The sequence below is a fragment of the Chaetodon auriga genome, chromosome 14, assembly GCF_051107435.1.
Source record: "Chaetodon auriga isolate fChaAug3 chromosome 14, fChaAug3.hap1, whole genome shotgun sequence".
Lineage (NCBI taxonomy): Eukaryota > Metazoa > Chordata > Actinopteri > Chaetodontiformes > Chaetodontidae > Chaetodon > Chaetodon auriga.
The window spans coordinates 192,501-202,808 of record NC_135087.1 but is presented as its reverse complement, the minus strand read 5'-3'; the positions used below and the strand labels follow the sequence as shown (position 1 = coordinate 202,808).

General features: G+C 41.7%; 1 protein-coding gene across 1 annotated transcript; it reads left to right on the top strand.

Annotated features, from left to right (window-relative positions):
• The first annotated feature begins 980 nt into the window (after positions 1-980).
• foxa1 (forkhead box A1) lies at positions 981-8,262 on the top strand. The gene is made up of 2 exons (XM_076748924.1): positions 981-1,174; positions 4,708-8,262. The coding sequence occupies exons 1-2, from the start codon at positions 1,109-1,111 to the stop codon at positions 5,860-5,862; spliced, it is 1,221 nt and encodes a 406-aa protein (XP_076605039.1). The 5' UTR covers positions 981-1,108; the 3' UTR covers positions 5,863-8,262.
• Positions 8,263-10,308: the final 2,046 nt, after the last annotated feature.

The window sequence follows — 10,308 nt, the reverse complement described above, 5'->3', positions numbered from 1 at the left end:
AGTAAAAACCCACGTCTTCCTCCAGAGCTTTCAGCCACACCTCATCATCTGTTCTTCATCAGTGGAGGTCAAGCTTTTCTGGTCAGGTGACCTTGAGTGAACACTTTATTTCAGTCTGATGGATTTTTAGCTCAGAGGGCCTCAGTTATTGTGAACTAGATTTCATCCTCTACAGAGACCTTAAGCCTGCAGATAATCCAGTCAAACTGCTTGATACAGTGATTTCAGCTCCACTAATTGATCCATTAATTAACTCCAAACGTGCACCTTCATTGAAAACCTGAAGTGATTCTAATCTAATCTAATTATAATAACAGACCAGTTAAGTTATTGTAGATAACAATTAATATGAACAGTAATAAGAATTGAGCCCTTAAAACACCTTAATTAACATTAATGAATATATTCCAGTCCATTAATATTTCCATGAACTTGTCTCAGTTCTGTGTAAACCTGATCAACACCTGCATGTCCTTAAAAAACACAGAAAAAACTCAAGGCGGACCAAAAACAATGTGAAAGGATTTCTGAGGTTAATTAAGGCCGAAATACCTTCATCACATGTTCAGGAAAATGTGTCAATTTGTGCAGTTTGAAGGTGAATGAATGAATGAATGAACGAATGAACGAACAAATGAACGAATGAACGAATGAATGAATGAATGAATGAAAGGACTCATGTTCTCCTGCATCGTGCTTACATGGTCAAATATTTTTCTGTCTGATAAAACATGAATTATTTTCTTCTCCATGTTGATAAGAAACAGCTGGTATAGTGTGTGTGTGTGTGTGTGTGTGTGTGTGTGTGTGTGTGTGTGTGTGTGTGTGTGTGTGCGCGCGCGTGCCTGAATGGAGGAGGAGCAGGAGATGAGACCTGGAGGGTTGGACCTGGAGGAGGAGGAGGACCACATCAGTCCGCAGGTCACCATCACCTCCTCCTCCTCCTCACTGACACTCTGCCTCTCTCCTCTCCTCCTGGCCCGGCTCGGCTCGGCTCGGCTCTGCTCGGCACGCCTCCACCTGTACAGGACACACACAGACCGGGGACAGGACCAGGAGAACGGGACAAGGACCAGCGGGATCCGTGTTCCGCCTGCGGGTTCCCGTCATGCTGGGCACGGTGAAGATGGAAGGACACGAAGCTCCGGACTGGAGCGGATACTACAGCGAGGAGGTCGGTCACACTCTGCCCGCTTTACCGCTGCTTTTACCTGCACTGTGAGGGTCTAAGACCCGGGCCAGACCCGTCCGGATCAGGTCCTGATAAATCCAAATTTGAAGGGAAAATGCTCCGGAAGTTTTCCAGTAAAATGATCCAGAATTGAGGACGGAGGTCATTATTTGACTCGAGTTCATTTTTAATGTGAATGTTGGAAACTTTGAGAAATGAGCGCGTTTAAAACAACAGAGTGGAGGAAAAAATGTCTGTTTAAATGAAAATCCAGAGAAAAAAACAGAAAGGATCAAAAGAGAAAGAATCAAAGGAAACCAGGAAGAAAACGCGTCGATGAAGCCGCTTCAGATTCAAAGAGGTTTGATCCGAAAAGTTTCCAAAAAAGACGAAAACTGAAAACTGCAACGTCATAAAACCCTGATCTGATCTGATAAAATAAAATAAAATAAAATAAAATAAAATAAAATAAAATAAAATAAAATAATTTATAGCCGAAGGACCAATCAAATCTTTAAATTTATGATTTGATTTTTTGCAGTCACCATGTTTGATTGATGGCTGAGGAAAATTTCAGCACTCCGAGCAAAAAATAATATAAGATAAAAGAAAAGAAAAGAAATTCAATAATAATAATAATAATAATAATAATACGCTGACAAATATCTGAAGACGGATGAAATAATGTGAATTTACGTTTGAAACAAACTGAAGATGATTTCTCAAAAAAGATTCATGGAATAAAAAGACTGAAGAAACGTGAAGCAGCTGGTTTCTGATTTTATGTGGAATCATTTTTAGAAAGAAAAGCGGATTCTTTCAATCAATCAGTCACTGATCTTAATGATCAGGTGTTCCCGCGCTGCGAGCTCACACTGTTCAGAACAACATTATTGACAAAAATCAGCTGATAATCAATCACAAAGTGTTTCTGACCTTTAATCACTGCAGTTCAACAGAATGTGAAAAACACAAAATATCAACTGAATTTTGGGGATTTTCTATTAAACTTGATAGAAAATCAGTTCAAAAATGACCTTTCTTTAATCATTTCTGTGTCCAGTTTATGTTAGTCAGAATCTTTCACTTTTAGTTTGAATCTTTCACTTTTAGTTTGAATCTTTCACTTTTAGTCTGAGTCTTTCACTCTGAGTTCAGACTGAGGAGAGAAGAAGCGAACAGGCCGCTCGGATCAAATCAAACAGCTCAAAATCTGATTTAAGATCACTGATGTTAAAACCTAATTTAATATTATAGAAAATAAAGAGTTGGATAAAATAAAGCACGTGTTTATTCTGAAGATCGAATCAGGTTTTTTAACAGCGACTGAACGTTTGAGACGGACGACAGAAACGTTTCCGCTAAACAATCAGCTGGAAGTCAGAAATAATTTAGAGTCAGTCAGACGGACGGACGGACAGACAGACAAGGTGACAGTCTACCTGTCTGTCAGTGTCTCATTTCAGCCCCAATCATGAATCAGGTAAGAAAAAAGTTCATCGATCCCGCCGGTGAAATGATGGTGTGAGAGACGGCAGTAAAAGAAAGAATGAAAAGAATAAAGAATAAAAGAATAAAAGGGTAAAAGAATAAAAGAGTAACAGAATAAAGAATAAAGAGTAAAAGAATAAAGAATAAAGAGTAAAAGAATAAAGAATAAAGAGTAAGAGTAAAAGAATAAAGAATAAAGAGTAAGAGTAAAAGAATAAAGAATAAAGAGTAAAAGAATAAAGAATAAAGAGTAAGAGTAAAAGAATAAAGAATAAAGAGTAAAAGAATAAAGAATAAAGAGTAAAAGAATAAAGAATAAAAGACTTAAAGAGTAAAAACAAAGAATAAAAGACTAAAAAGAGTAAAAGAATAAAGAATAAAGAGTAAAAGAATAAAAGAATAAAAAGAATAAAGAATAAAAGAATAAAATACTTAAAGAGTAAAAGAACAAAGAATAAAAGACTAAAAAGAGTAAAAGAATAAAAGAATAAAAGAATAAAGAACAAAGAATAAAAGACTAAAAATCAATAAGAAATAAATGAAGAGTCAAAGTCCTGCTCTGAGATCTGATCTGAGGTCAGCGTCAAACATGAAATGTCCGTCTGATAATACCGTTGCCGTTTGTTCTGAACTGCTCTCAGATCAGAGACAGAAGGAGCCTCTGCAGATGATCAATAATTATGATGCCATGAAGTTAATCATTCACACATTCATTTCTAAAAAGAGCCTGGAACGAGCATGTGTTCATTTGGATGAAGGGGTGAGGAGGTGCTTCGTGTTCATCCTCTAAGATGAACTGGTATTGATTGATCTGTCATAATGATTGATCGCTCTGTGTCCTCTTTCGTTTATGCATTAATGGTGATGTCACAAGTTATTAGTAATGGAATTTAAAGGATCATTAATGGATTCATTAATGGGTTCATTAATGGTGGGTGAAAAACTCCTGAAATGGACCGATCAACATTAAAACTATCAAACATGAATTAATATCTTCAAATAAACTTCATGAAAATGCGTTTTCTCTTGTTTCTTTTCGGGTGTAAATGGAGGATTAATTTAGGAGTAATCCCTTCATAACATCTTCAGTCGATGTCACGCACGCTTTAAAATCTGCTTCATTAGTTAATGAAGGGCTTTTCCCTGAATGGACACATGAATCATGGATTCATGGATCTCTGCTTGTCATCAGCAGTAAATTAACGGATGTTATGAATTGATTAACTTCACTTCAAACTCTTATCAAATGAAGCATGAGGCTGTAACATCAGCGCCGTCTGCGGTCCGATATTGATCCACAGTCCTGAGGAAATATTGATAAGTCTGCGCTGTCCGTCCGGAACAGGATTGGATCAGAAACCAGTTTGATTACATTCATTTCTGAAATTGGTCTGAGTGGACATCAACTGGTTTTAGTCTCTGATGTACAAAGACCTGAACGTGAAGCAGAGCATGAAGTCCAGCTGGTTCTACTCGAAGTGGTCCTGATCTGCTCTAACTGGTCTAGGCTAGATGTCTCTGATCTGATCTTACCAGTTTGGTCTAACTGGTAGTACATAAGATGGTTTTTGTCTTATAGACATAGTCTGTCTCTAATCTCATCTAACTGGTCCTGATATTGGTCCAACTGGGTCTGCTTTAACTGTTTTTAATCTAGACTAACCATCTTTGGCTGTAATCTACTCATTGAGCTGGTGTATGTGGTTGTATTCCAGCTGGTTCTGTTCTGCTCTAGTCTCTGACCTGGTCTAGTTGGTTCTAAACTTGCTCTGACTTGTTCCATCTCATCGTATTGTTCTGGTCCAACTGACTTTTCATTTTGTTCAGCTGCGTCTGACCTGGATAAGTGTTTCTGATCTGAGCAGGTTCTGGTCTTCTGGTCTAAACAGTTCAAAACTGGTCTCTCAGCAGAGGTACTCTCCAACGGCCAGCAGCTGGTTGCACTCTGGTCAAACTGTTCTGGTTTTGGTCTAACTGGTTCAAGTGTAAATGGATCTGGTCTGGTGAAACTGCCTCTGGTCTAACAGTCTATGATCTCTCTGCAGATGTACTCTCCGATGGCTGGCAGTGGGATGGGCTCTGGTCTAGGAATGGGCTCCATGTCAGGCTACATGTCCAGCAGTGGAACCACGTCAGGCTCCTTCAACATGTCGTACAGTGGGACTGGTCTGAGCCCCGCCCCAGTGGGCAGCATGGGTGGCTCGGCTCAGGTGGGCATGTCGGGCCTGGGTGGGGGCGTGGCCTCAATGGGCGGGGCTCTGAGCCCGTCCAGTATGAGTTCGGTGTCAGCCCAGCAGGCTTCGATGAGTCTGAACCCATATGGGGGCATGAGTCCCACCATGAGCCCCAGCATGGCATATGGTGGTGGCGGACTGAACCGTGGCCGTGACAACAAAGCGTTCAGACGGAGTTACCCACACGCCAAACCCCCCTACTCCTACATCTCACTCATCACCATGGCAATCCAGCAGGCACCCAGCAAGATGCTGACGCTGAGCGAGATCTACCAGTGGATCATGGACCTGTTCCCATACTACCGGCAGAACCAGCAGCGCTGGCAGAACTCCATCCGACACTCGCTGTCCTTCAATGACTGTTTTGTCAAGGTGTCACGCTCGCCGGACAAACCAGGGAAGGGTTCGTACTGGACCCTGCACCCGGACTCTGGGAACATGTTCGAGAACGGCTGCTACCTGCGTCGCCAGAAGAGGTTCAAGTGTGAGAAGAAGATGTCACCGAAATCTGACAGCCGGAAGGAACAAGGGGGAGGAGCATCTCCTTCTGGGGACTCCATCAAACCTCCAGGACTCCTGGACTCCTCTTCCCTGCCCACTTCCAGCCAGGCGGCCTCACCTCCCGGTTTGGACCTGCGGGGAGGTGTTGTAGGGGCGTCTGACCTGAAGGTGTCTGGCTCCCAGCTCCTGTCCTCCCTGTCATTACCCCCCCAGTCCATGGCACATGAGTCCCAGCTCCACCTCAAAGGAGACCCCCACTACTCCTTCAACCATCCGTTCTCCATCAATAATTTAATGTCGTCTTCAGAGCAGCAGCACAAACTGGACCTGAAGGCCTACGAGGCACTGCAGTATTCCTCCTACAGTGCTGGGGGGGCGTCCGGCCTCGGGGGTAGAACCATGGAGCCTCTGGAGGCCTCCTACTACCAGGGGGTGTACCCCAGACCGCTCCTCAACACCTCTTAGTACCTGCTGCACTTCCTTTTTGGACTCTTACTCTCTGCATGCAGCCGTCCTGGACTTCCTGTCTGACTGTGATGATGCTGAATCGGATTGACTCTGCTGCTGCTGGTCTGCTGGTTTCTGCAGCAGCTGAACTGAACTCCTGCACTGTGACCAAACCAGGACACAAAGAGACACATTATCGCTCAGCTGTTTAAACTGATCCCAGGTCTGTGTTCTCCTTTTACATACAGAGCCATGATCATTTTTTAAGGTGTGAAGGTCCAGAACAACAATCACAAAGATTTAAGGCTGTTACTAAAACCTCCAACACAGTCCCCTCAAATCAGACCAGGATCATCAGAGTCCAGGAGTTCCATCCATGTTGGTGATTCTGGTTTGTTGGTATACTACTGTACTGAATAGCTCCTGGTCCTCCTCACGTTGTTTTATTATTTTTTTTGGAGGAGAATCTGTCTGCTGACATCAGAGAAAAGTCTGCGTGTTGATTTGAAGACCCCTCACCCTCACCCTGAGACCCTCAGAGGGCCCTGACCCACAGCTTGACAACCACTGATTTCAAGACCTAAAGTTTCAATGAGGCCGAGTTTAATGTGTCAGAAGTTCCTGCTTCCTGTTTGAGGTTCGGTTTGTTTCAGTGAAGATTTAAAGGTCAGAGGTCACCTCGTGTGGCCATGGTGTGGTTGTCATGGTGACAGTGATGGCTTAATTATTATAATTCCTGTTTTTTGATCAAAAATATGACGAAGGTTTGTTTCTCCCACGACCTCGTCTGCCTCTCCGCTGACCTCCGGAGGGGTCGCGACCCTCAGAGTGAACCCCCACCCCCCCCACACACATCAAAAGGCTTTTTTTATTTAAAGGCTCAGTTCGCACACACACACACACACACACACACACACACACACACACACACACACACACACTTTCCCGCCTCTGTATCCAGCAGACTTCTGATCAGTTTCTCGCTGTTTGATCATCTGTCTGCAGAAAGTCGTCAGTGTATTGATCGGATGTTTTCATTGATTATTGATTCTAAATCTGGTTTTAATAAAAACAGTCGAGTTGCTGTTTGTTTCTGCATGAAAGGAAAATCAACATGAAGCAACTGAAAACACATTTTCACATCTGAAAATGTCTAGTGTGACCTCACACCTGTAACCTCACTGCATGTTAGACACAGACAGGTGTGAGCGGTGCGACAGGTGTGAGCGGTGCGACAGGTTCACTTCAGCTTCATCAGATGATGAAACATGAAGAAGAAGAAAAATGTTTGTTCACTTTGACTTCAGTGAAACTTCCTGTTGGAGGAAACGTGTCAGCTGACCGTCGATGACGACGGCAGCAGAGACTCTGACGCCGTTTGCTCCGTGTCCTTTTTACCTGGATGTTACTGGACGCAGTTTATAGAAAAATCGCTGTTGCTCCAATGATGCGAAGTCAGACTCGATCGGCAGGTTTTCATCGTCGGTTCAGTCTGAGGGTCGCTCTCCAGCCTCCCTCTGAACGAAAAGAACTCTGCTCTCAATCCTCGCGTGAGAAGACGCAAGTAACGATTATCAATAACTTAACGATCATCTTGTCAACGAGCTGATGAGGTAACGAGAGCCAGGCGACGTCTTGAACGGCTTCTTTTAGGTTTCCTGGTCACCTGCAGACGAGACTCAGGGCTGAAAAGCTGCTCAAAGCTTTTTATTACAAAAAATAATAATAATAATAATAATAATAATAATAATAATAATAAAATTAATCTTTATTTTTCATTTCAAATTAACATTTTTGAAAAAATTCACCTTCATTTAAAAAAACAGCTTTACTGAAAATCAAGTTTCTGTGAAGGAAAGTCATTTATGAAGATCAATGAACAGTTTGATCCTGATGGATCGATTGAAGATCAGAAAAATATTGATGAGGAATAGAGGATCTTTGTTTGGTGACCCACTCTGTGTGTAAAAGGAGAAACCACTTCCTGTCTGCCGACTGTTGACGCGTCTGTGTATTCAAACTCTTCTGTTCATCACTGATTATTGATTATTGATAATTATTACCATGTGCATGAATGAAGTGGGAAGTTGTCTTCTTCTCTTTTCTGGAAAGAAGTGGCTGTTTATTCAACCCTGACATCCTGTTCTTCATCTTCATCATCCTCCACCAGGTCTGCAGGAAAGGGAGCAAGGAAGGAGTAAGAAAGAGAGGAGGGTTGACTAAAGGATATAAGGCAGGATGAAGGGTGGAGGATGAAGGGTGGAGGATGAAGGGTGGAGGTTAAAAAGGACAGAAGCCCCTCTCTCTCTCTTTCGTCGTGTGCTTGTTTCTTGTGGGTTTTCGACTCTGCTGCATGTTCTTCTTCTTCTTCTTCTTCTTCTTCTTCTCATGTTCTTAACTTATTCTGTCATTTTGAAATAAAACGAGGAAACATTTATTGATTGGTTGTTGTTTTCTCATTATTGAACAGATCAATTTAGATTTCACAACTTTTCTTCCTGTTTTTGTGAAATCCTGTTTGTGATGTTGATGATGATGATGATGATTATTGTTGTTGTTGTTGTTGTTGTTGTTGTTGTTTGTATTGACGTCAGCTGTGGACGAGAAGTTTAAAATATTTTATTTTCTCGCGCGTGGATGACGATGTGAAAAGCTCGTATCTCGTTTCAGGTGGATCTGAATGTTTCCTCTGTTGATGAAGATAAGATAAGATAAGATAAGATAAGATAAGATAAGATAAGATAAGATGCTGATCTGAACTGAGGGTTTGGGAGTTTTATTTCTCATGGAATCAAAAATCATCAGAAAACTCTTCTTGTGTCTTTTCTTTCAGTTAAGAAGACGTCGTCGTTTTCTTATCGATTATCAGTTATTCATTGTTTGATCTTCTTCTCTGGTTTTGAACATTATTCCCTCATTTTCTCGCCTTACGTTGATCTTTTCTTTCTTCTTCTTTCCTTCTTATTTATTTGTTGTTTTGTTTGTTGCTCTTCTTCTTCTTCTTCTTCTTCTTCTTCTTCTTCTTCTTCTCTTCTCGTCAGTCGGACCTCTCGGGTCGGGTCGGGTTCGGGTTCGTCTCCGGCTCGGCTCTCCAGGCTCAGACCTGCTGCTGAACCAGCCGAGCCCGACGCGCCTCCGGCGGCCTTAGAGCGCCTCGAAGCGCCGCCGCCGTCGCCGGTTTCCGCGTCTCTTTGTGGGCTCTAACCTCCGCGCGCTCCGTGAACCTGAACAGATTTCTCTTTGATCTGAAGCTTTTTCTCACGTTGTGGCCGCAGAGCCGCGAAATGTCTCTGATGATCCTGTAATTACCCGCTAATTAGCCGCCAACATGATCCCCGAAGCGGCGCGTTATGTCCACTTATAATGTCCTGAAGACAGAGACAGTGAAGCTCTGTAATCTAAAGATCGTTTTATTCTTGTCTTCATGTCATCTAAACACACGAAGGCAAAGTCTAAAGATTTCAAATAAAATGATCATTTCAGAAGAAATTCAGTTTATTACTGAACACAAAGAAAAAGTTTCCAGAAATGAATCAAAAACCATTAAAATGGCACAAAGAATTTCCATCATGTGTTCATTTTGTTCTGTTTGCAACAAATCAAAAAAACAACGAATGACGCCACGTGACCTTTCAACTGAACCGATTGATTGGTTATTTGATTTCCTTCAATCACTTCGAGGTGATCATAGACCAATGAAAGCAGACTTATGAAGGAAACTATTTGTTTTTTTTCTGACAGATTAGTTTAGAAAGTGATCGATTATCGGATGGATTATTAGTCTTTATTTCAGTGCGATGCGTTCACTGACGTGACAACAAACAATGTGCAGCCGCTGACTGTGCGTGCGTGCGTGCGTGTGTGTGTGTGTGTGTGTGTGTGTGTGTGTGTGTGTCACACGACATTTGATTGGTCTGTGGATCAGCTGCTTAATGCCGCTTTACTGATGGTGACCTTCATGATTTAACCAAACACAGACAGGCTTTTATTGTGAAGGGTTCACAGCTGTCAGGCCTGTCATCACTGGAGACAAAAAAACAAAAAATAAACAGATCGCAGTTCAGTTTGAAGATTTCTTAAAAAAAAAAAAAAAAAACCAGCTTCTGTCATTTTAAACTTTAATGAATAAATTTTTAAGTAAAATCAAATTTCCCATCAAATTCAAACAAAAACTGAAACACACACACACACACACACACACACACACGTGAACCAAACCAAACCTTGTTAAAAAAATCAAAATCTTCCGCAAACAAAGTACAAATAAGTAACAAAGAGGAAAAAAATCAAATAATCTTACATGAAGAAAACAGTGGATATAAATATTGTGGGAACAAAACAATATCTTGCACGTGCATTAAACTCTCGTGCAAAAATGAAAATAAGGTTTGTGAAGGAGATCACAACACAAAATCTAATAATTATTGTCAGACGTTCACAACCTGTGAGAGAACAGGTGATGAT